Source organism: Gavialis gangeticus, unplaced genomic scaffold (genome assembly GCF_001723915.1).
Source record: "Gavialis gangeticus isolate Ggan-Ray unplaced genomic scaffold, GavGan_comp1, whole genome shotgun sequence".
NCBI classification, from domain to species: domain Eukaryota; kingdom Metazoa; phylum Chordata; order Crocodylia; family Gavialidae; genus Gavialis; species Gavialis gangeticus.
Window position 1 is genome coordinate 15,141,018 of NW_017729006.1, and position 26,077 is coordinate 15,167,094.

The 26,077-nt window shown below is 41.3% G+C and overlaps 1 protein-coding gene across 1 annotated transcript in view; it reads left to right on the plus strand.

The window, feature by feature from the left end:
* The first annotated feature begins 12,314 nt into the window (after window positions 1-12,314).
* LOC109291635 (prostatic acid phosphatase-like) overlaps window positions 12,315-26,077 on the plus strand; it is a 37,359-nt gene continuing 23,596 nt past the window's right edge. Inside the window, exons 1-6 of the mRNA XM_019508709.1 lie at window positions 12,315-12,428; window positions 13,742-13,837; window positions 16,226-16,312; window positions 16,865-17,017; window positions 18,973-19,071; window positions 20,306-20,401. Of these exons, the coding sequence (XP_019364254.1) occupies window positions 12,315-12,428; window positions 13,742-13,837; window positions 16,226-16,312; window positions 16,865-17,017; window positions 18,973-19,071; window positions 20,306-20,401 (645 nt within the window). The remainder of the gene's footprint in view (window positions 12,429-13,741; window positions 13,838-16,225; window positions 16,313-16,864; window positions 17,018-18,972; window positions 19,072-20,305; window positions 20,402-26,077) is intronic.

Below are 26,077 nucleotides of genomic sequence, written 5' to 3' on the forward strand. Positions count from 1 at the left end.
CCCCCAGTTTCTTAATGAGAACAGGGTGAGAGACAGTGTCGAAGGCCTTCCAAAAGTCCAGGAAGACCACGTCCACTGCTACCCCTGCATCTAATGATCTGGTGATCTGATCGTAAAAGGCCACCAGGTTGGTCTGACAGGACCTGCCACTGATGAACCCGTGTTGGTTGCCCCTAAGCATGCAGTCCCCTGCTGGCCCCTCCTGGATGTGTGCCAGAATAATTTTCTCAAACAGCTTGCCTAGGATCGAGGTAAGACTAACTGGCCTATAGTTTCCCGGGTCCTCCTTCCTCCCTTTTTTGAAGATGGGAACCACGTTGGCCCTCTTCCAGTCCTCCAGCACCACTCCAGAGCACCACGAGTGCTCATAAAGCCGTGCCAGGGGTCCTGCAATGACCTCGGCCAATTCCTTTAGAACTCTAGGGTGGAGATCATCCGGACCAGCTGACTTGAATATGTCCAGCCCCTCCAGAAGCTCCCTAACTAAATCCTCGCTAACACTTGGCCCAGGTGTGCCTCCCCCAGGGCCCGAGGGGGGCCCAGCAGGGAGGTGACTGTTGTGGTCCCTACTTAGGAAGACGGAGGCAAAGAAATCGTTAAACTTTCTAACAGTCCAAGGAGTAACTATAAGCAGAAAAGAAACAAATACTGTGAAATTATGAGAAATAATGGCCTAGGTCTGAGAGCATACTCACTATAAATTCTGTAGGATAGAGAGATCAGATGCTGCTGCCTCTTACCTTTGGAAAGCTGTAGGAGGGAAAATGAGATTGATGGATGAATTGATGTTTTCCTTAATCTAATTCTCAGAAATGGCTGTACTATTTGTGCTGAAATTCTATCCCTCGCAAAAAGAAAATTATCATAATTCACATGGAGACAGAGATAGCATGAAGATTTTAATCCCAGTTGTTAAAGTTTGACAAGGTAATAAGCAACTGAAAACAGCTGTTCATCACTGGCAATGCCTCACAACCTACATAACAAGCAGTGCTACCATCACTTCATAGCGGATAACCATCTGATAAAAAAGGAGTCTGTGTTTTTCCTATTTTAAATGCATAAATTTGGATTAATCTGATTCATAATTATGGCAGAAAGATGAGACAAAGGTAGAGAGTTGTGAAAACCAAGATTCTGTGGCAAGGTGTAGCCAAATATTGAAAGATACTCACAGTACAGTGCTATAAACAATAATTAGTTCTTCATTATCATCATATGGAGATACAGATACATTTTAGATAGATCTCTTCCTTGCTGGAAATGCACAGCTTATATGGCTTAAATCTTGAACTTTTGCATTGTTACATGTCTTCAACATCTGCAGGACAATACAAGGTATTCACTGGCCTTAATCATAAGCTGCCCCCCAAGACAAACTTGCAGGACAATTAAGAAATAAAGAATTAATTTTGGACATCACATTACCATTTTATAGCACTCTTCTGTCTATCCGTTGAGTCAGGATGATATCACTCATCCTTATTACATTTAGAAACAACATTGGCTAGGTACAGACTTAACACCTATCATGTGTTAATTGCCCAGAAAGCATTCTAAAGCCGTAACTGCACAGAAGTCTGTGGCTCTTAGATTGCTTTAAAAATGGTGGATCATGCTCTAAGTTAACCCTCAATGGATGAGGTATTAGACTAGAATCATAGAAAATTAGGATTTGAAGGGACCTCAGGAGGTCATCTAGTTTAACGCCCTGCTCAAAGCAGGACCTTCCCCAACTATATCATCCCAGCCAAAGCTTTGTCTAGCTGGGTCTTGAAAACTTCTAGAATGGAGATTGCACCACCTCTCTGGGTAACCTGTTCCCGTGTTTTACTACCCTCCTAGTGAGAAAATTCTTCCTAATATTTAACCTAAACTTCCCTTGCTGCATATTGAGACCATTGCTCCTTGTTCTGACTAAAGTGCTTTCTCTTGGAGCTCTTTATCAAATGCCTGTGCCTGATCCCATTAAGGGTTAATCTGGAGTGTGATCAGTGCCATCCCAGGCAGCATTGTGCAGGGTTGCACACTAGCTTTAGGCAGAGCTCCTGTGCTCTACCCAAGCACTGGGCCCACCCCCCCACCTGCCAGCTGTCATTGAACCAAGTCAATGACAGCCTCTGATCCCAGCCCCATTTTTTTCCTTCCACCAGCCATAAACCACAACCTGACTGAGTAGCAGCTCTGCAGAAAAGAACCTGGGGGTTACAGTGGACAATAAACTGGATATGAGTCAACAATGTGTCCTTGTTACCAAGAAGACTAACAGCATACTGTGCTGCGTTAGTACAAGTGTTGCAGCGGATCGAGGGAAGTGATTACTCCTCTCTGTCCAGCACTAGTGAGGCCACATCTGGAGTACTGTGTCCAATTTTGAGCACCCCACAATAGGGTGTAGATAAGTTGGAGAGAGTCCAGCAGAGAGCAATGAAAATGGTGAGGGGGCTGGGGCACATCACTTATGAGGAGAGGCTGAGGGAACTGGCTTTATTTAATCTTCAGAAGACAAGACTGAGGTGGGATTTGATAGCAGCCTTCAACTACCTGCAGGGGGGTTTGAAAGAGGATAGAGCTGCAGTGTTCTCAGTGGTGGCAGATGACAGAACAAGGAGCAATGGTCTCAAGTTGCAGCAAGGGAAGTTTAGGTTGGATATTAGGAAAAACTCTCTCACTAGGGGAGTAATGAAGCATTGGAATAGGTTACCTAGACAGGTGGTGGAATTTCCATCTCTGGAGGTTTTTAAGGTCCGGCTTGACAAAGCCCTGGCTGAAACGATCTAATTGCAGATGTTCCTGCTTGGAGCAAGGGATTGTATGAGATGACCTCCTGAGGTCCCTCCTAGCCTTAATTTTCTATGATTCTATGAAGTGTACCCAGCCCCCATCACAGCTCCAGGGAGATACCAGTGCCCAGCCTGCCCCAGCCCCAGCACTCAGCAGAGGGGCTCCCCTGCCTGGATCCCGGCCCCTCCCCCAGGCATCCCCAGCCCAGGACAGAGGTCCCTTCCAGCCTTGCTTCTCTGACTCTGGTCACTGAGCAGCAGAGCATAGAGCAGCATGGGGGAGGACTGCTTCCCTGTGCCAGGCAGCCAAACAGAGATGGCTTGCCCATTTTGTTGTGCTCAGGAGTCTCCATCAGCCTGAAAAGTTCACAGAACATGCTGTGAGATGTGGGAGACCTCCCTCTCCCTGCTCACCTCGGGAAGTGTGAGCCCCCCTCCCCCTGCCACTGAACAGTGAAAGTCTGTTCAGCTGAAATGCATTCTAACTTACAGCGCTTTAAGTGAAGAATGATAGAGTGATTTTGCCACAGGCTTTTTTAATGTGTGTACTTAGCCTTTATCTAGCGTAGACAAATTTACACAAGGGGTTAATGACCCACACATTTTTTTTTTCCTAAGAATAAATTAAAATAGGTGGCAATGCTGGTTTCTTTTACTGTTAAGATCTGTGTTTCACAAAAATAATGTGCGATGAGTGAGATGACTAGGAAATCTGTCCCTTTAAGTACAAGGGAATTTAGATGTCAGAATGAAAGTGTCTTGAGATAAAACAGAAACAACAGGAAACACATAACATAAGAAATGTGGATCAGGCCACAGTTCAATCTAAGACCAAAATGCTGAATCTACACAGTGAGAGAGACAGGGAAAACAATAAACTAAGTTATTTCCATCTGATCATAATGCATTTTCCTACTATACAAAATTAATCCAGAAACTTGATCTTCTCTGTGAATGGGTTGGATCCATGTGTCAGCAGCAATTAAAGAGGCCAAAAGAGAAATCCAGTTAAGGTTTAATGCTAAAATTATGCTCAGAAAACAAGTACAAGTCTTCACCAGTATTTCTACCATAAAGCAAGCACTGGACACAGTCCATGGCAAAGAACTTCTCTGGAGAGTAATTTAAATTGCTCAAGCTACAATACACTTTCAGCTTCAAAAAGAGGCATTACACTCCACTGTATTGTGCTGCAAACTTTTAAAAGGCACTGGACTGTACATTCTTGCTTTGTACATAACACAACAAGGTTAAGCAGGTTGCAGTTCTTGTGCTCAGAATTTCCCAGCATGCAACTAGTGTTCTGAACTCCAACACAGAAGAAAATAACTGTTCATCAAGAATCTGAGACAAACCATAAGTAGAATGAGCAAAGCAGAAGCTATCACTAGGTGGCAATATACCTTTGTAAAAGAGTCCTTCTAAGGCACAGAAGAACTATGTACTTTGTCAATTGATATGAGGTATTAACTGTTTTATACATAATCTACAAATCTCTGTTGATCTAGGTCATGTAAATAAACTCACACTCTTTTTATTCTTTCTTTCTTTCTTAAAATTACAGTGAGGCCGCGCTGTGGTGCAGACCTCAAAACAGAAAAGGTGATTCACAACATGGACCTGAAATGCGTTTTTCATTATTTATCATTTGCTGGTTTTCTGTTTACCGAGTGTCACTTATCCAATCAGAAATGATGTCGTACGACTTAGGTGATCAATCTACACAAGTAATCAATGTGAACTGTAAGTTTTACACAACTTAATGTTTAGCTGAAATTTGATGGCAAACTGCTGGATTGGAGAAATACATTCAAACTTAACAGGACTGGTTTGTGAAGGACTTGTGAACAAAACATGAGGGCTAAATATATTATATAATTTATGTGGAATGAGGAACTCCCCTTGTTCCACAGTACACGCAGTTCCTCCCCAGATGCTCTGCTTTCATTTAATGAAGAAGAGCACAGGACTTACTGACAATACGTCATGAAATGTAGGACTGAGAGAAGCAGGATATGAAATGAGTTACAGAGCTAAGGGCACACCACCAAAAATACAATGACACCATGCTATTCCCTTTGTATCAAGAATGTGTTTCAGCTAGAATACCTTCAAAGATTGCTACTGTACTGTCTGGCATCAGGACATTTAGGATTTAGCTTTGAAAGATCTTTGCATTATTTTTTCCATTGTAAGGGTATTTTTTTTCCCCAGTATAATCCCCCAGTATATTTCTAATTACCTCTTAAGGTCCTTCTAGAAAGGATGGATTGAGAGTGCATAGAAAACCTTAAGGGCTAAATTATGACCCCATAAACAAGGACAATGAAGTCAGCAAAATGTAAATCAGAACAGATTTGGTCCTCTGGGCCCAATCTTGTGTCTACTGATGTCAGTTAAACCCTGGCCATTGTTTTTAATAGGAGTACAACTGGAACCTTGAAAGTAACGTCTCCCATCTCTGACCTGTGCTATGCATCGCTTAGTTGCAGTTGACCTTGTTTCTATGGTTTGTACACATCCTGTGCACAGAGTATCAGCTGAAGTCTGTGGGAATTCCAAATATAGTTATTCAATATACAAGAATGATTATACAATATATAAAAATGATTCACAGTATTTTGTTCTGCTAATTTTTATTTTGTTTTGAGCTTTATTAAGTCCTCAAGCTATCACATAAAAACACAAAGTGGTGTGTGTAAAATATTATAAAACCGTAGAGTAAATGGGCCTGTCCACATGACAACTTTAAAGTAAGTTTCTAGCTACCTAGCAGATTTGTTGGCTCTGAAATTTTTTTTAATTTTAATGCAGTATTATTGAAACTCAGTAACAGAGGCTACTCACTGTGTTTGCCCTTGCCAGTGACCTGGGCTGCTTCATAGCTATATTCCTGAAAATGGCACACTTTTTTGCAGTGATCATGTGGCCATGACTGATCAGCCTGCTGATCCCCTTCCCTCTTAATTGTGTGCAGTACAATATCCCAGAGTGAAAACAGCAGATCAAGTTGCTGGTGCCACTTTCTGCTCATCACTTTATCTGCCTCATTAGGGGCAACCTACGCAGATTTACCCAGAGGGTACGGGTACAAACATATGAGGCATAAAAGGAAGAGGTACAGAATCATGGATGACACAGAACTGGCTTGTGAATAAAGCTGCTATTGGAATGCTGTTCACATGTACTAGTTGTAGCCAGATCAGATGACAGCGTTACAAACTATTTTCAAATGCACATAGCATATCTGAAGTACAAACAAGATTTTAGAGTCAAACATCAAAGAGCTTAGTCCTTCAAGGCGCTGAAAATCCCAATCCAACAAAGTACTTAATTACTCAAAGTAATTTACAAACTCAGTGACTGGTACAATCTCCAACACAAACCCATTTCTACCACCTAAGTATGTAAAGCTCATTGTAGTCTGAGCCTGGTGTTAGAGAAATTCTGGATCCGTAACCCATAAAGAAAATGCAGCACTTACCCCCAACAACATAAGCATTTTGATGAGAATTTCTCTGCTAAAAGAACTACTGGAAAACTCTCATGAGCACTTCTCTAATCAGTGATTTTGACATGTAAACCTATAAGCAGACAATACATAAAGACTGAGAACAACAACATACTTTCCAGGGCAGCACACTCTGCAGTGACATTAGTGAACAGGTCGTCAAAGGGAAATATTAATAAGATACAGAAAATGCCCATACAAGTATTGGAATTGGTTCCCCTCTGGACAACACTACAAATATGTTAGCACAGTATAAATGCCCCCCGAAGGAAATATTTACATGCTAAATTTCAAAAGTAACATTAGTTAGAAAAATCAAAAGAGAACTGGTAAATAGAATGGAAGAAAATGGGAAGGGAAAAAAGAACAGCATTCCTGAAATATGCTATGACATTGCTAATCCTTCACTCCAGCCTCAGAACGTAAGGAGTGGCAATGCAGCACAGTCCAAATAGTCATGGTCCACATGACTACCCATGTCTGCTATCAAAGAAAAAATACTGATCTGTGTTTGGGGTGTTGTAAAGACAGTATTAAAAAATTCCACTGGAAACAATTTTTAAAAGAAAATATCCTTCCCCCAACTTAATGTGTTTGTATTTCAAATATTGCAGCATTGTGCCAGTGCAGTACCAGAAAGCATTTTAGCTGAATGGAACAATTCCTTTAATCATAGTTATTGTAGCTCACATCAAAGGTAAATATAATTATTAAAAATGCAAAAGTATCCTAAGGTGTACAAGAACAATAGCTGGAAGCTGGAGCCTGATTAGACACTTACACTGGATTTTTTTCTGATTCCTTTATGTCAGCACCTGGATGAAGAACTGCTTGCTCAAACCTAATAGACTGCTGTGATGATGGTTGGCTAAGCAAATGCTGTCCTCCTCCTTTAGCTAAAATGCCTGGTCTTTTGTCAAACGCTGTGAATCCTCAGTGTCCCGCACAGATCCTTATTAAGTCTCAATGACCAGTTCTTTCTATCAGCAGTTGGATAAAAGCCTTAACTCCTCCTTCTCAGATGTTTACCTGGTCAAGTAAATCACATATTTATCACCACCAGGTGAAGCTTGCATCACTCTTTGTACCTCCAGATGAAGGTGGAACCTCTAAAAGGACTCTAATCTGTGCAGAATTGCATAATCAGTCCCCTCAATGGGCTGAGCCCAAAGTGAACACCACCATTGTGTGCGATACCTTTACTGGCTACCATTCTACTTGCATTGCCAGTTGGAGGTGTCAGGCCTAATTCTATAATTTTATAGCCATCAATAAGTAAGTTAAAATAATATTGCATCTTGATTCATGCCCCAGCCCTGGGCCAGTCATCTGTGTTCCTCTTAAATCATGCATCTTACAAAGACCAAAGGAGAAGCACAAAGGAGCCAGAAGGCGTTCTCGTGTGAGGAGCTTCAACAATGCAATAAGCTTCCAGAGGAAATAAAGCTAATCCAATGGTCTCCTTTACAGCACCCTTTTGCTGGAACCCCTTTACAGACCATCCCCTTTGATAAAGCTTTTCCATCATAACTGTAATGATTATAAAATTTTGCCATAAATCACTGAAGTTAATAGAGCTATCCCAATTCACTCCAAAATAAGATTCTGGCACAATAGATACACATATACCATGGATGCTTTCCCATGGCCAACAAAGGAAGAAGAGCAGAAAGTGAAAGCGTAATGACAGATTCTGTAGAAACCTTAGGATAAATAAATTTGAAGTATATTGACATCAGTGTAATTTATTCAATGTTTCATTAAATTGATGTAAAATTGATCTGCCCCAGTAGATAATAAAGTATTTTTAGCAGTCACAAAATTGTGTTGAGAGAAAAAATACAATACATATATCTATCTCTGCACTAAAGAAGGTTGAAAAATATTATATGCCAGTGTTAAAATCTTTATGAGAAAAAACATGTTTGAATGGGCAAAATCTCTTTTTGCTGCAGTAAAACACAGTGTCATGTTGACATGGGCACTGTGACATGATATGCCATTGTTTCCCTTCCCACATAAAGAGCTATAGAACCTTAAGTGAAGCATTAGCCTTTATCAGATGCAATATATGCCATCTTTTTAAAGATGGCGAAAGTGTTTTTTCTGCAATTAGTTGATTTCTTCAGCTGGAAAAGTCAGCTGATGAACAAACAATACCCTCCCTTTCCTTTATACGTTTCTTCCTTTCACTGCTTAAGATGCCAAAATGCATAAGCAAAAGGTGAGAAGAAGCATGAGGATAACCCCTCACTACAGAATCTATTCTTTCGTAGTTAACTAGTAGGGCTGTGTGAAATCTTGACAGCTGTTCCGTTTTGAAGCTGTTTTGAGCTCAAAACAGTGAAATCGAAATTAAATGAAAGGCTTTGAAATGAAACGAAGGCACTCAAAACATTTCAAACGTTTCAAGTTTTGAAGCCAGGCTTGCTTGCAGCTGACAGAAACTAAGGAGAGGGATGGAGAAGAGGGGGGAAAGACTGCTCTGATGTTAACATTCAGCTCCCAGTTCAATTCCCCAGCTCTCTGATTGCTTCCCCCAGTTCTCTGATCATTTCCCCAGCTCTTCCCAGGGGCTGCAGGCCCCTGATCTGCATACAGGGTTTCAGTAGTTCCCAGTTCAATTCCCCCAGTTCCCAGTTTGATTCTCCAGCTCTCTGATAGCTTCCCCCAGCTCTTCCTAGGGGTCAAAGGCCCCCGGATGATGCAGGTTGACAGCAGGCTGCTGCTGCCAGCTGGGGATGATAATGGATCTGGGCTATTTCCCCAGCTGGCAGCAACAGCCTACTGAAACCCCGCATGCAGATCGGGGGGCTGTGTCCCCCCATCCCCAGGAAGAGCTGGGGGAAATAATCAGAGACCAGGGGAATCAAACCAGGGACTCTGGCTGACACATGGAACTGCCCCACTCCCAGACAGTGTGCGGCACCCTGCCAAGCTGCGCTGCCCCCGTGCCATGAGGCAACTGCTGTGTGGGTGCCAGGCAGGGGGAGGGGATCCCTGCTGCCTAGTGCTGGGGGGGGGCTCTGCCATGAGCCCTCAGAGGCCCCAATCACCACGGCCAGAGCTGGTGAGTGCAGGTTTTGTTGGGTTTTTTTTTAAACCTCCACACTTGCCGGCTGCAGAGCATGCGGATGACAGCATGCTCCTGCTGCCAGTTGGGGCCAGCACTAGCACTTGAGTCTTCACGGCATAGCCCGCACCAAGTGCTGGGAAGAACCCAGTGCTGGTGCTGGCCCCAGCTGGCAGTGGCAGCCTGCTGTCATCCTGCACCCAGATCCGGGGACCCGCAACCCCCTGGAGGGCCACAGGGCTGTGCCAGACTCCTCCCAGGGGATACAGGTGTGCGGGATGACAGCATGCCACTACTGCCAGCAAGTGATACTAGTTTTGCTTTGAACAGTTTGAGGTGCAGTTTCTCAAAACCCCATGGACCTAACTCCTTGAAAATTGGCAAACTTTATGCCCTCAGAAGGAGCTAGCATCCCTGAAATTCTCATCCAAATCAAGGAAAAAATTACAAAGCTATAGGCCTTTTTTTGATTCCCCATTATAGCCTATGGACAAAATGGCAAAACGTGTTGAAACAGTGAAACACTTTAAACTAAATTAAACGAAATGCACAGTGCCTCAAAACAGCAAAATGAAACACCATCCCTTTGAAATGGCAAAATGAAGTCGAAACGAAATGATGCTGTTTTGCACAGCCCTATAATAATTAGTGAGCCAACCAGCTCTCTCATGTGATTCCACTTAAGTCAGAGAAGTTAAATGCCAAGATATGAATCTGATCTTGTAATGTCTAAATATTACAAAGCTTTATCTCTAGGCTTTAAAGAAAAAATTGGGAGTGCCAGCATCACAACTGTATGAAGGGTACAGAGCTTTTGAGTACAATAACTAAGGAAATATGGTCCTATTTGGACTGTCGGGCTTCAGAAATATATAGTAACACAACACTGTGTAAAAATAACTCAAGTTGTGCACTACCTTATAGGCACGTGTATCTGAATATTAAATAACCCCTACATTTTTAGGAGCTGCTACAGATTTCCAGTAATTTCTATACAGTATGTGACACAATTACCTAATCATTCATATCAGGCTAATCACCACAGTATACAAATGTCAACAAATTCATTACACTCCTGAACTGGATCTAGTTTCCTTCCACCTTCCCAAACAGCTCCCATCATTTATGTTTTTAATTTCCACCTCTTCTTCCTTCACCTTCTCTTGTCCTAAGTAGCTTTCAGTTTGGCTATACACAGTGACAAACTAAATTTTAAAAGTGAGTTTCTACTTTGCTGTGAATATGGTTACATTTTTGATGACTCAGCAATATCAGAAAAGGATGTTCACAGGCTTGAATTGCATACCAAGAAAATACCATCTCCTGCTCTCAGCAACTTCTTACTGAAGGTGAGCAGTTTCATAGTTTGTATGAAATGTAAATGGTGAGGGAAACAGTGTTTCCTAACAAGGGAACAAAATCGCATGCATATATGTGATTTTTAATAGCACTTAGCACCATCTTATTCAGTTCCCTTCCTCAGGAGCAGAACTGGGTCAACAATGAGCACTTTTAAAAAGCCCTCCTTGAGTATATCTTGTTAGATTCTTTCATTAAGAGATACACTTCCATAATTTGCCTTTCAGTTACCACAGGAGAAGAACGTGAACACGGACAGTTGCTGCAGAACAGATGATGCATGGCAAGTCCCCATCTCTTTTAACACAGTTTGCTTGTCCATAACCATGGATAAGGAGCAAAAAGGTTTACACTTTTGGGATGTATACACCATCATGTGCAAGTCCTACAAACAGTATGCAATGCATTTAAAATGCGCTTCCAGGGGGTGCATGGCCGATCTCAGGGGGTACAAATGCATCTGTATGCACCTACACGTTGCCAGTTGTGTCTTAGGATCTTAAGATAGCACATCTTTGTCAAACGAATGTATGTAATGTGGATGCCTTTAATCAGTTGACCCTGCTGCCCCTGAGTCTAACATATAAAGAAAAAGAGGGCCCTTCCCAAAAGGGGCAACTCCTATTTGTCTTTTCCTTTCTGATGCTATGGTCTCATCAAGCTCAAAAGCTCATAAAAAAACAGAAATAATGAGGTAAAAAAGCTTCTTGCTTTGTTTTTTAATTGGATGCTTTCTCTTTATTTAATAAATAATAAGATGATGAAAGAAATATTTTTGACTCCTGTGTGTTGTACCATTTTGCATATCTACTACAATGAAAGTTAACAAGCAAAAAGAGGCTTACTTTAGAAGAAAGTTTTTGAAAGAAATTGAAGATACAAGCAATCTATTGTTAGCTGGAAAGTTTGCTGGGTACATCTTTATTCTTGTCAGTTAATGTAGGGTTATCTCTGCTTCTGAGCAACAAAACCACCTGCTGTTTTAATTTTCCCAAACCATTACCACACAACTAAATCTATCAGTTAACAGACAACCAATACTTGAATGGCTTCTGTTGTTAGTGCTTACATTCCAGTACAAAGTATTTGAAGAAAAATGCAATTCCTTTATTTATCTACTAGTGATGGAGTGGGGAGTATTGCACCTAGACTTTTATATGCAGTATATGGAACTATAACTGTATATATGTAATACTTTTCTTAATAAGAAAGCTGCAAGACAAATAGATATATATAGAAATAGTGCTGGGCTTTTAGTTTCAGTAAAGCATAAGAAGTAAAGGTCAGACTGTGTCTATGGCACTGTGATATATACGGCATGGACTGCAGAAGAGGTCCAACAAATCCATGGAGCACATGCAGCAGGAGTACACAAATGCAGAGTTCCCTGCTTCCTTCATGGGTCTCTGGGGATCCAGTAACCCAAATGGGGATGAAAGTTGAAGAGGAAGCAGAGCCACTGCCCATTTCTGGCATTTACCATGCATAACGGCTGACTCCTCCCATCTTTTTTATATAACTAGTCTACTGTGGGGCTGTGTCCAGTCTGAGAAGTTGGTGCATAAAACACTTGTAAGCTTGTGCAAGGATGAGAGTGAGACAGTTGCTCTGTGGAATCTGGAGTCTATGCTTCCTGCTATATCTTCTCTTCATTTTGCTTCACCAAACCACAGCGAAAAGGAAACTGAAGTTTGTGTCCTTAGTAAGTAGACAGCAGTTTAGAAATGGAAAGAATTTCCTCAAAAAACTGTCATTTGCTGCTGCTGTTATAATTCCAGGGGGGAAACACTCTGCAAAACATGTTTTGCAAATATTTAAATGTTTTCTGAATAATCAAGTTCTATTATTGCCCCCTGTAGAAAAATAAAAAGTACCACACTTTAAAGACTGTTTTGTAAACTTGCTTCCATTTAGCAGACTCAGATGATTCTGAAATCTCCTGTAAATACAATGTCCTTTATTTGTGGCAGCAAAAGGAGAGCTCTATAGGGATAATTTAAAATGATGAAATGGATGAGATGCCAAAACTAGCCTTCACTTCCTGCAGAAATTCCTCTTGGTAATGCAAATAATGTATTGGATTGCAAAAGAGCAATTTCTCCCTATATGTAATTAGAATATGTGATTCATTGAATGACTGGCATGAAGCTATGGTATATGTGAGTAGAACTTGCACTGATTTGTAAGCTACCCTTTCTCTCAAGAAAAATAGGCCTCTTCTGAATTTGGTCTATTCTAAACTTTTGGCAAGAATTTCACATCATTTTCACATCTTTGTGATGTATTTTTTTCCCATTTGGACGATGAAAGGGAAGGCTTAATAGCTTCATAATGTTATGACTAATAACTATGTATGCCAAGTCAATGATACAGGATAACAAGAAATTCTTCATTAACAGAATGAAAAAGCTTGATACTGTACAATATCATTGGAAAGCAGTGGAAATTTAAGACCCGTTCAGGGTTTTCACAAGACCATGTGTTCAGATTTTAGATATTTACAGTGCCTGCCAACATACTATTTTCTAACAGCAGCCTCTTTCAGGAAAAAGTGACTTATAGTAGCCAAACACAGGCACTGTATGTTGGGTAATATACTGATTTTTTTTGTTTGTTTGTTATTTGTTTCCCTTAACTTTCAGGTAGCTTTAACAAAATATTCACTTTTTTGTATTTGTTATATTAATACCAGTCATCTTGCTTGTTTAATTTAATGTGACCTGTACTGCCTATGTTCTTCTGTCCTCTTTATAATATATAATATTTTATAAAGCATATAAAATCATAGAAAAAATCCATGAGTTAGCTACTTTTCATATGAAGGAAATGAGACCCCCCTACACAATAAGGTTACAATCTTAAAAATAAGCATGGAAGCTACTACCTAGTGTATATCAATGTGTTAATAGGCTACACAGCACTCCTCATTAATGAAGATAGGACTAGAATTGCAATTCAACTGCTTCTAATAAAAGAAATGCAATAATGTGAATGGAATTAAAATTGTCTTATTAGGTATTTCGCCATGGTGATCATACCCCATGTGAATCTTTTCCAAATGACAAACACAAAGAAAATGCTTGGCCACAAGGATTTGGACAGCTTACCAAGGTTTGTTGGTGTAACATATTGAAACAGTGGAAGCCACTGATGAACGTTCATGCTTTGAGGTACCATGAGTGTATGTCACGTTGTTAGGATGGGGGACTGGGTTTTGGAAAATGACTCAGAAAAGAAGTTAGGTTATCTTGCTGAAAAGTTAGCTGAACATAAGATCTTTGGATGTATAGTCCTTAGCTGTGTGAGCAGTGAAACACTAGCTAGGGGTTATTTATTACTATATACAGCACTACTGAGTTCATTACTAGAATAGTATGTATAATTCTGACATTCATGTTTTAAAATGGATAATGATAAATTAGAAGATTTTTAAAAAAGAGCTAATCGAATATTTTGAGCTCTGGAAAGCCTCCCTATACATGAGAGACTAATGAAGCTCTATTTATTTTAACCAAAAGATTAAGTCACCCAGTCATATACTGTAAGTACCTAAACAGAGATAAGATTTCTGATAATAGAGGGCTTATTCAATCTAGTAGACAAAAGGATAACAAGATCCAGTGCTTAAAGCTGAAGCAATATAAATTCATACGAGATATATGGAGCAAATTTGTTATAGTGAAGATGACTAATCCATGGGACCTGATGATATAGTACATTGTCTATTGCTTGAAGTCTTGAATTCAAGAAGGGTTGTCTAAGAAATATTCCACAGCTCAACCAGAAGTTGTGGATTTGTTATGGGAATCACTTGGTTTCCATGTCCTGTTATATAGCAGGTATATAACCATTGTGATCCCTTCTGACCTTAAAATCTATTAATCTATGGGTAATTTTGCAGTGAAGCGTATTATGTAAATAGATATTGATAGAAGCATGGAACTTAGATCTGGAAACAGCCACCCTGCTACTGAAAAAAAAGTCATACAAACCTGATCATAATTTATCAAACTCCACCATAAAGTTAATTAGGGCTTTTGCTTGATGATTCCTACTCCTCCGATGGTTCTTTTAAATTTATTCATAGCCTGTTTATACCCATTTGTTTCATTGTTAGTTAGCTTGAATATTCTCATTTTAAACAAAATAAGCACTGTGTAATGAGCATCTTTAATTTCTGTGGAATTGATTCATTCAATGGTTGTTCAGTTGCTCAGGTCTTTGTAGGATCTGGCCTCGATTTCTCTCTTTGTCTATTATAAATATGCAAGCTTCATAACAGATGTGCTGCTGCCTCGTTAACCCAATTTGCAGAAAACTGCATCTAGCTAAATAATAACAGCAACAAGTGTGTGAGCTCATGCCTGCTCATTTCTACTCAGTTCAATAAGGTGTGAATTTCAAACACTAATTACAATGATGTCAATTATATCTGTATGGAGTATGGGCTATTATTAAGCCCCAAATAATTTCCCCTCCCCTTTTTATAAATAGCAATGAAATTTAAATGCTGAAGAGACCATGTCATACAGCATTAATGCTTCAAAATTAAAATCAGAGTTGGAAGAGCTAGGATTTAATCCATACACATCCAGCCATTTTGCAGTGTTTTTCTATTCTCTGGGCATGTCTGCACATTACCGTATAGTGACATTGCTATGGCACCATGCTTTAGTACTTCCTATTGCAAGTACTAAAGCATTGGGCAGTATGGGCAGTTACTGCACCATGCGTATAGCACATGGTTAGATTTCCCCACTACATCGCCATAGCAGTGTGCTAGACTGGGAGGAGCATGCCACTACGGTGCTGCTGCTGCTAATCACATGTAGACCCACGTGGTCGCTACATTGCTGTAACGCACTATATGGCAACATAGTGCATTGCTAGACGTGTAGATACACCCTCTGATCCTTTTTTAGAAAACATTAAGGTGTATTTTCCTAAATAAGATGTCAGTTGACTACTACTAATATTAAACTTACTATTAAATTTATTGTCCTCCTCTCATTCATAGCCCTAAATAATATATTACCACACTGCTGTAAAGAAAAAGGTTTTGGCATTTCCAAATTTGTAATTATGGTTATGTGACCTTCTTTATATAGGCCTTTATTTAGCTCTACTCCATTAAAGTATATATTGTGATAAATGGACAAAAAATGTTGCTCTCACATAGATTGGATTCTAGGAGCCTAGATTTAAAAAAAAACAAAATGCACAAAGATTTAAAATGACAGGAAGAGATGAGTGTGTATGGAAAGATGGAAGTGTCTAATTAAGGCTCATAATATTCAGCAATCAGAAGGGGAGGTTTGTTTTAATTTACTTTAAAAAAAAGTCTCAAGGCACTCCACTTATCCACATTAGGGAGAAGAAAACTGAAATAAAACCTTGTAGATAATGGGCCGCTCCTTCCAGTCTTCAAGATCAGATAAGTCTCCTCTGTGCTTCCACAGAACATTACACTGACATTCATCTCTATTGTTGTTTTCACAGCTTGGGATACAGCAGCAATATAAGCTTGGACAATACTTACGGAAAAGATATGCTCATTTCTTGAGTACTATATATAAGCAGTGCGAGGCAAGTATCAGGAGGAGGATTTTTTTTCCTGTGCGCTAATGGTTTCTTCTGGTCAATATCTACCACACAGACTGCTGTGTAGTGTCCAGATACCCACCTGGCTTTAAACAAACTAGTTCTAGTACCAAAAGCAGTTTAGCTGCAGTAGCATGGCGCTCAGTATGGGATGGTTTACCCTACAGATATGCTATCTAGGTCATCTTAACACTACACTGAAGACTGCAGTGTAGACATACCCTCTGTTTCAGTTGGGGTTCAGTAGCTCCATTACTGTCTCTCAAAACTTGGCCAGCTGGAGCCAAGTGATTTTTTTTTCCTGAGCATTTCTAATGGGGTTGCCACCATATTCCGATTCACTTGCCCCCCAAAGTTCAGTCCCAATGCTCTGCTGCAACTCCCTCCCACTTCTCTCCCTCTTCCCTCTTATGGCAGATTTTCTTTAATATCCTACCTGTTGGGATGCCAAGCCTTTCATCCCATTTCTAGTTCTCTCTTTTCTCATCAAATTGGCCAATTAATAAGAGAACCATTTTTTTTCTGTTTTTGCTCCAGATTTATGTTCAAAGCACAGACTCTGACCAAACACTTATGAGTGCCCAGGCAACTCTTGCTGGGTTGTATCCAGTGGACAGTGGTCAGGCTTGGAACCCAAAAATCCTTTGGCAGCCAATCCCAGTTCACACAGTGCCACTATCACATGACCACGTGAGTACTACAAGTTGCAAACTCCTTTTTCCTGTATGCTTTCTTACTAAAGACTCATAATGTCAGAAGTAAAGTGAATAAAGTGGATGAGGACAATACAAAGCAACAGCACTGTGTCTAGGAAGCACCACTGTGCACAGACTCCTGTGACAGACTTGGGCTTAATGAAAATAAGACAAGCTAAATCTCAAATCAAACTTCCACTCATGACACCATTTTCATAAATAGCTGTGTGACCAGAGTCAAGAACCCTTTTAATATATTATGCTCTCATACTTTATAAAATCATAACTGTGAGCCAGTAACACATTACCCTACTCTCTGCTCTGTGCAGAGATTTAAAATAATTTGCTCTGCTGAAGAGCAGGGGGTGGGAAATGTGCATTATCACTATTCTCCTCAATGTTTTGTTGCTCATGACCCATAAAATTGTCCCATTCCTCACTACACTGTGATTCAGGTAGTGGGATAATTTTTTCAGTCATTTTGTGGTTGGTGGCCAAAAGAAAAAATATGGAGGACTGGTTTGCTGTAACTCAAATTGTGCGATAATCTGATTCTGGTACTCCTTTCTCTCTTCCCCTCACCTGCAGAGTACTCAAATATGGGAACTGGGAAGCATTTCTTCAAGGGGCTGTGAGGAAGCCAGCTTCACAGTCACTGGGAATGCTGTGACCAGTGACCTGGGCAGGTGAGGGGAGTGAAAGAAGAAAAGAACTTCCAGATATGTATGTACTTCCAGTGATGGCTGGGAGGCTGCAGAGCAGAGGCAATGAACACAGAGAGCTGTTCTTTCCTTCCCTACCCTGGTCTAGTAGTGAGATTTTTGCACACCACGGGATTTTGCAGATTTCAGACAAAAGATGGAGTTCTACTACCAAATTCAGCAAACAGGCACTAGGTTTCACATTCTCCCCAAATTTGAAAAGTTTATGCAAGTGATTGAAGGGCCTTACATGCCCTATTTACAACACACATGAGTAAGTCAAATTAAAATAGGTGCTTTTTTAATCTTAATCACTCCAAGTTGTGTGGTTTGCGACCATTGTAAATAGTATAGTATGCTCCTAAAGTATAAAAATAAGTTAATAAACAAATTAATGTACAAAATAGGAAAATGTGAATATATATGTTCATTTTTCCCTCCTGCTTTCCATTATCTATTGCTTTAAATATATTTTTATTTTTTAATGAATACATAGCACCCTGGACCCCTATCAAAGCTAGTAGCTGTCAGTTACTAGAAATATCATGCCCATTCATGAGCATATGATTATATTATATTAGTACAATATGCCCCTAATAGTTAGATCAGTAGTCTAAGAGTGGCAAAAAGCTGATGTACATATTCTGAGGCTAATTTTCTCCTCAGTACACCAAGGTTTTATTTGAAGCTCTTGTTTTAATTGTGTGACTACAACAAATGGAATTTTATTAATTATCTCAGGAGGGAGATGGAAAACATGTTAGCAGGAAATATTGAGACAATTATTACCACTTGATTTGAAATCAGCTGTAATTGTATTTTGTTTTGCTTTACTTAAGATTAATGCAGACAGTTTCTAACAAAAATGATATTAGAATATCTCAGATAAAGCAAATCATCCCAATACAGACAGCCAGAAATAATATACATGTACCATTTAAGCATGATTTTGAGGATTTAAGAAGTGCATAGGTCTTGTGCTGGCCTTTTCCTACATGGTGAATAGCACCTAATTTTCAACTACTTTTACAAGCAATGTCCACAAATGTTTTATGGTTAATATTATAAAACTGAGTTGCTAGAGGTATTATTGTATGGAGGGAAAAATATCACTGGAAACCAATCCTAAAATCTTTTTTCAGTTTGTCCCGGCTGACACGCAAATCAGAACTGGACTTCTATAAGAGTATATTAAATTATCAAACCAGAAACAGACTGCATAATTAATACATTGTACCTTTTATTTCAGTTGCTCCACTTACCTTTTCCAAATTGTCCAAAATACAATGAACTTCAGAAACGAACTTTTGTAACAAGAGAGTTTCAAAAACAACTTAAGTACTACAGGGTAAGGAAAGCAATCTACTTTCAACTGTGGAAAACATTCAATTAAAAACTACCACTTATCACAGCATTATCTAATACCGGAATCATAAGATTGGGAGTCTGGAGACTGGCGTATTCTCCTTCTAATGAAGGTATCTAATTCTCCTTAGCCTTAGCAGACCATACTTCTATATACTGGAAGAAGACTACTATTTACCCACTAAACAGTTATGATGTTAGAAAATCTGTTGGGCTGGCAAGTTCACCACAAATGAAAAAAGTGCAGTTTAGAGAAGGTGGGACTCTTAGTCACCCTTTATCAAAACTCAATCTATTGTCTGAATTACACAAAAACTACAAAAGTCAACCAAAACCAGCATCTCCAGTCCAACTTCATCCTTGCTGCTCAGTCTCATGATTGCAATCCCTTTTCTGACATCTCTTTACATATACCCTCTCTTTCCTCAAACCCCTCTTCCCCACAAAAAATCTTCCCACTAATTTCCTGACTGTCACGTAAGAAAATTCCCACAACTTCAATGCAGCAACCAGTCTTTCCCTTTTCTCTTCCTGTCTTGCATCCAGGCAGGCAGTCAAGTGTTTCACTTCTTTTTAATCCACAGCACCTCCAAAGCCAATCCCTTCCCCACTATCAAACTCCCACATTCTCCTACAATGTCCTACATTCCTACATCAGCCTCAAGAAACCTTGATTTTATGTTTCGAGAGGTGAACTAGTGAGTTATACCATCCAGAAGAGTTGTTCTCAAACTGTTTAAACTCAAGACAACCCTCATTAGATTCAAGGCACTCCTTAGAAAATGCCAGCTCTTTGTTTTCACTAATTTATTAACTATGGAAAAATTAGAATTTTTTCTGTGGCAGAGCACTCAGAACAACCACAAACAGGTGGTCATCAGCATGTCTTCACCACTATAGATTCCTATTTGAAATCTCTTGGTTTATCTTGTGAATCATGTTTTCACACCTAAGAATGCTAACATTGTTTGGCAATCCACAAAACCCCTGAAAGGATCTCAAGGCACCCTTCCTGAGATTCACTAATCTAGCAACTTGAACCATGTTTGGTAACTCCTTTGCCTGTTTTCCCATTAGCCACGCTGTCACAGCTAGGCTGCCGATTCAACAAACTTTATTCTTTCTAAAATGTGCCGTGCATGCTACTAAGGTAGTATATAGGAATGTCATAAAATAGTAAATCTAAACCTGCTTTGTTTCCGGTTTTTGTTTTCCAGCCATTTCTCAGATTTTTAGCAGCTCACACCGGATACCCAGTTAACAGTCTGAACACTGCAAGAATTGGGAATCTATATGACACTTTACAGTATGAGGTAAAAATATAACTATAAAGTCTGGCTCTGATTCAAACAAGTTATAGAATAGGAAGAATACAGATTACAAAATGTATTTTATACATCTCTGTGGTTGTAAGAAAGATTTATGCTTGCAAGGAATGCAAAGGAATATAATTAGCTATCTTATCTTTTATTATACATGGCATGACTGATATGCTTTTCAGTCACTCAATAATTAGTATAACACTCTGGTAAGATACTAGTCTAGCAAAGTACTAATTCTCATTTATACTAAGGAAACTTGATATCGGTCTAGCAGTAAAAAGCAGCCTTCGTGAAAATGTAATTTATTCTATTTCTAGGCCCAGCCACTTAACAATACCAGAAACTTGTAAAGGCCTTAACATAATGAAAATGAGCCCACTGGCTTTCAATGAGAATAAGAGTTAGATAGATTGTTTTATTAGGCCATGTAAAATACTTTAAGAACTTCTTAAAAGTTAAAAACTAACTTTTACTTTCTTCCATTTCTTGTAATGCACAGGAATTGTGTCCCCAAATCAGACCAGTATTCCATCAAATCCAGCATGTAATCAGTACCCTATCCTCTGAAGAATGTATAACATTTGCACAGTGGGCAGTTAGACAAAAGGCTATTGTGTGAAATTGCTTCGTGATCCCAGAACCATAAAGATGTACCATAGTAAATAAACACAGAATAGTAAAGAACATACAAGCTTCCTTCCAGAAAGACTGGTGCAAGAAAATACAGTAGTAATTTTTGGTTTATAGGATTCATGGAGCAAGTGGGACTTCAGCAGTAATATGGAGTAGGAAGCTACTGATGAATACTGATTGAGAGTCTGTTCTGATCATAGGGACCATTGGACCCTTTAGTTTAAATCTGCAAGATTAAGATTTACATGCTGTAACAATGAACACATCTAACACTAAGGGCACGCACATGCCAGGGAACAATTTAGCACCTCAAACTGCCAACATATTAAGCAGGGAGCCACCTAAGGTGGCAAACAGGAAAAACAAAGGCATGTGTCTAGTATATTAAGTACTTAATTCTGGACTGCAGAAAGGCACTTCCTTTCATTTGGGTTTAAAGCCTAAACCTAGCAGGGAAAACGTAGGTAGTGGATCCTGACCAGGCATAGTTGGGAGACAGGTATTGAACTACTTAGCACAGAAAAGACTAAATTGCTTCTGGGCATGTCTGGAAGCAGAGCTTTGGATGGCCAGGGAACTTTACTGATGAAATGTTAGGCACCTCAGGTCACCCTAACACCCATTTTACATGCCCAACTCCTTGTATGAATCTGAACCTGTGTCTACCTCTAAACAGCAAACACACATTGCCATCTTGAAAGAAAAGCTATTATTTTTGTTGTGTGTGGTACTTTAAAAGACTGCTTGGAATTATTTTTAAAGCCTCTGTACTTAAGTTCCAGATAATTTTCCCTAGAAAATTAAAGAAGCTTGAAAGTAGATTGCATTTTAGGACATGAATGACTTGGGTGTAACTCATGCCATAAATTGGTAGGTGTAACTCATGCCGTGAATTTTGCATTTTCCAAGATGGTCCTGTTCTTGTCAAGGCAGTTCAGATCAGTGACTCATGAAATGTCAGCATGCTGAACTACTGCACTGCAGCTCAGCATATTAAATCAAGTCATCATCACATACTGCAGTCATGTGACTACACAGGGCTGCACGGTTGTACAGAAAGCATTGTAAGGGAGGTGTTTATGTCATTAGACTCTTACAACATTGACAAACCTTGTTTGCCATAAGGAGACCAAATGCCAGAGAGGGCTGACTTAATGAGTAGGCAGTGAACTTGCTGCGGGGCCTTCACATTACTCAACTGAGACCTTGGGGCCTTCATATTACTCAACTGAGACCTTGGAGACACCAGCTGAGAGTTCTGCCACAAAAGCCAACAACAATATTAATTGTGCAAAAAGAGTTCATAGTTTTAAAGAGAATTCAAGTAGCTTTGGTAGAATTTGTCAAAAGAAAAAGTGAGACACTGTGACCTGAACTGGTTTAACCTGACATGTTCCATTGTTTCACCTGTTTAAACAAATCCTGTCTTCAATTAGCCAATATTTTTTCAGGCCATTGCTTACCTTTGTAGCTGTTATAAGAACATTCTCACTGTGGGGCTCAAGTGGTTATACTAAGTAGTGGAAAAGATACTACTCTATTTACTCAATTCTAAGACTAGATTCCCCTCCCTCACATTTAGCATGAGGGGAAATGCCCCTCGTCTTAGAATCAAGGGTTGGGGGCAGACAGCTGCTGTGGCTCGAGATCCAACCTTTACCTGGGGTTGGGGTCATAGCTACAGCTGGTACCTGATCCTTCCACCCCACCATTGCCTATGCACCCAGTTACCTCACTCCTGAAGCCTCTTCTCCCCCTCTCCCTTGCCAGCACAGCCTCTGCTTCCCTGCATGCCCCTCTCCTTTCCCCACCTTACCCTTGCTCCAGGCTGCTACAGGCCTGGGCTGGTGCCACCCTCAGTACCCCAGGGCTAGAATGGAGAGGGAGCCTGGCAGCAGAGAGCAGAGGCTACAGGGAAGGGGGAAGAGAGGCTGGGGAGAAGTGGGGAGCAGAGGCTGAGGGAGTGGGGGAGAGGAAGCTACAGTGGGGCAGGCAGGGAGAAGAGGTGGTGGGGGGCAGGCAAGATGCTTGATCTCCCCACAACATCTGCCTCCCCACTGCCAGTCTCCCTGCACCAGTGGGAGGGATGAATTAAAGACAGCACTCCAAAAATTAGATTCTATACTTGGAAAATTATAACAAATGTATACATTTTCCATGTATAGAATCTAATTATTGGGGGGATTATCTTAAATTCAGGGTCTGAGGATATGCTGTAGTTTTGTTTACACAGGAACTCTACACAGTGCAGAACTGGAAGGCTGTGAATTACTTACTTCCTCACGGTTGTCATTATTAATGTAGCTTACTCAACTGCCATTCGACTTCCTTTTAGGGACTGAATCAGCCTGCAAAAGGCCTAGTGTAAAAGGGACTAAACTAAGCCTCCTGATGCATGCCAAGCATTAGTTGGCCAAAACCAGATTAAAGTATTTTATCTTGATTCCACCTTTAACTTACTGATTCCTCAGTGTCACAATACAGCCACCCCAGGGATGGCCAGGATGTCCCTAGGGCACCGTGACTCCACCCTATGGGCACCTACTAATCTTGCCTGCCAAGTCTTGCTGGTATAAATGATGAATTGGGAGGCTGCTCTCGAGTTACTGCTCAGCCACAGTCCTGACAGTCTCCTATAAACCCAGTCAGTTGTTGGACCCCTTACTGGGTCCAACTCTCAGGAGGTGCCTGACAGTACCCCTCAAGCCTTATGGGCTAGATGCATGGCTCCAAAACTTCCCCTTTCCTATGCCCCATGACTCACAGATGGCATTTAGATGTTGTCTCTTGTGATGAGGCCTCAGTCTAATTTGGCCTCTTGTTGTCACTGGACCCTTAGCCTTAGTATCTGTTGCTGTACCCTCTAGCACTGGGCTCTCCACGCTGTAGTATGCCCCAATGAGGCCTCCTCTTCCCCAGTAGCCTCAGCCCAGTCCACCAGTATAAATCACAACAGAAAACACAAGCCCCTGGGCTACAACCTAACAATAACCCCTATCCCTTTTAAGACAGCAAGCTTCTCTCTCATTACAATGTGCCTCCTACCCATAAGAACTTAGGAGCTCCTATAGTCCCTTAATCCAACCAGCAGCAGAACAAGCAGTCAAGCACCTCCAACTAGTTTTCTCTACAAGACCTCCTTCCCCCTTGGCTGCTGCCAAAGAACTAACCTGCTAGTCCCAGCCCTGGGGCTTATATGTGCCCAGGGCCTGCCTTCTTCCAGTTGGCTGACCAGGTCCAGGCGCAGGCTAATTCTCTCATCAGTCTGCTGCCACGGCAACCTGCACCTGTGGAGGTTCTGCCTGGCTCCTAGGACCCTCTCCTAGGCAGTTTCTGCCCTTAAAGGAGCAGGCACACCTTAGTGCCCTGCAACACTCAGAACTGCTAACACAGTAAGTACAACTTCAGGCACCTTAGGATATGGTCCAATAGCTTGTTGAAAATGTAAAATTCTGATGCACAAGATTCATTCTTTATAATTGGCAATGACCATCTCCTCTTAAATATTTTCATGATACTCCATAATAGTGCTATGCTGTATCTTAATGAATGCTATCCTCTCTTACCATTCAAAGCTGTTTTCTTTAAACAATTCACCAATATAAGTAAGAGTTCCAGTACAGTCGAAATTCCATATATAGTCCCTAATTTAAGTATAAAATATAAAAATAAAGTACAAAATACTATATATTTTTTAATTAGTATAAAAATAATGGTAAAAAACATTGTTGCCCCAGGCAATAATACCAAAGTAGAATGTGGCAGGGCAGTATGTGTGCCTGCCACTTTAAGGCCCTGGAGCTGGCAGCCTCCAGGTGCCTAATGAGGGCAGCCATTTTAGGCTCAGGGCTGCCTATATAAACAAGGCAATTTGGCTGCTAGGGTAAGGCAACAATATTGTCTGGCCTGAAAGCTGGTGAGTTTCATCTGGAGGTAAGTGGGTGGCCTGGTGGGGCTCCCAGTGGCATGGAAGTCTCCAGGAAATACCAAGCCAGTGATCACCCTGGTGAAAGGTGGGTCAGGGTGCCTTAACCCCTAGCCCTCACCTTAGGGTGGGTTGTGGTACACCAAAGGTAGTTATGGGGGTTTGAGACCCTGAGGAGGAGAGTTGGAGGCCAGGTGTGGCCAAGGCTGCCTGAGCCCTGCAGGGGTTTGAGACCTCAAGGAGGAGAGTTGGGGCCAGGCATGGCTATGGCCACCTGAGCCCACCTGTGAAGGGAAGCCCTGAGACCCCAAGTAAAGGGGGTGTTACAACTGCATGTGGAGCCCCCAGTGTGAGGGGGGCCAGTGTTGTAGAACCACAGTAAGAGGGGGCAGTGATCAGAAGCCTGAGAGAGAGGGTGATGTGGAGCCCTGTGAAGGGAGAGGGGGGCTCAGCCAGAGGGTGAGAGAGCTGAGGCCTGACCCCAGTAAGTCCTCCAATGCTGGGAGGCAGAGTTGGGGTCAAATATAACATCTGAGCCCCAGTTGAGAGAGTGCTGTGCTGAGAAGCCCCAGTTGAGAGGGGGGCCAGTGCTGTGGAACCACAGTGAGAGGAGGCAGTGATCAGAAGCCCCAGAGAGAGGGCAATGTGGCCCCCTGTGAAAGGAGAGGGGGCTCAGCCAGAGAGAGCGAGAGCTGAGCCCTGACCCCAATAAGTCCTCCCTCATTGGGAGGCAGAGTGTGGGTCAAAGATAACACGGGACATAGCACCATGACCTCCTGCCCAGGAGGGGAGTGAGTCCCCTGTGAGCCCCTGAGGCCTCAGTCATGGTGTGAGGTACCCAAGCTCCCCACATCTGTAAAGGAGGACCCAGAGAGGGGGACCCTGCGATAAAAGTATGGGTCATACATCAGGGCCTGCCAGAGCTTCCCCTGACTGGCCCAGGTGGGGGCCAGGACCAGGAGGGTCAGAAGGGCGAGGAGACCCACTGAGAGGGATGCCCAAGAGCCTGGGGTCCCGACTGGCCTGGAGGTGGGCTGGGGCTAGTGTGAGCCGAAGGTCCCAGTGAGGGGACCACACCCAAAGGGGAACCAATGGCAGGGTGCTATATG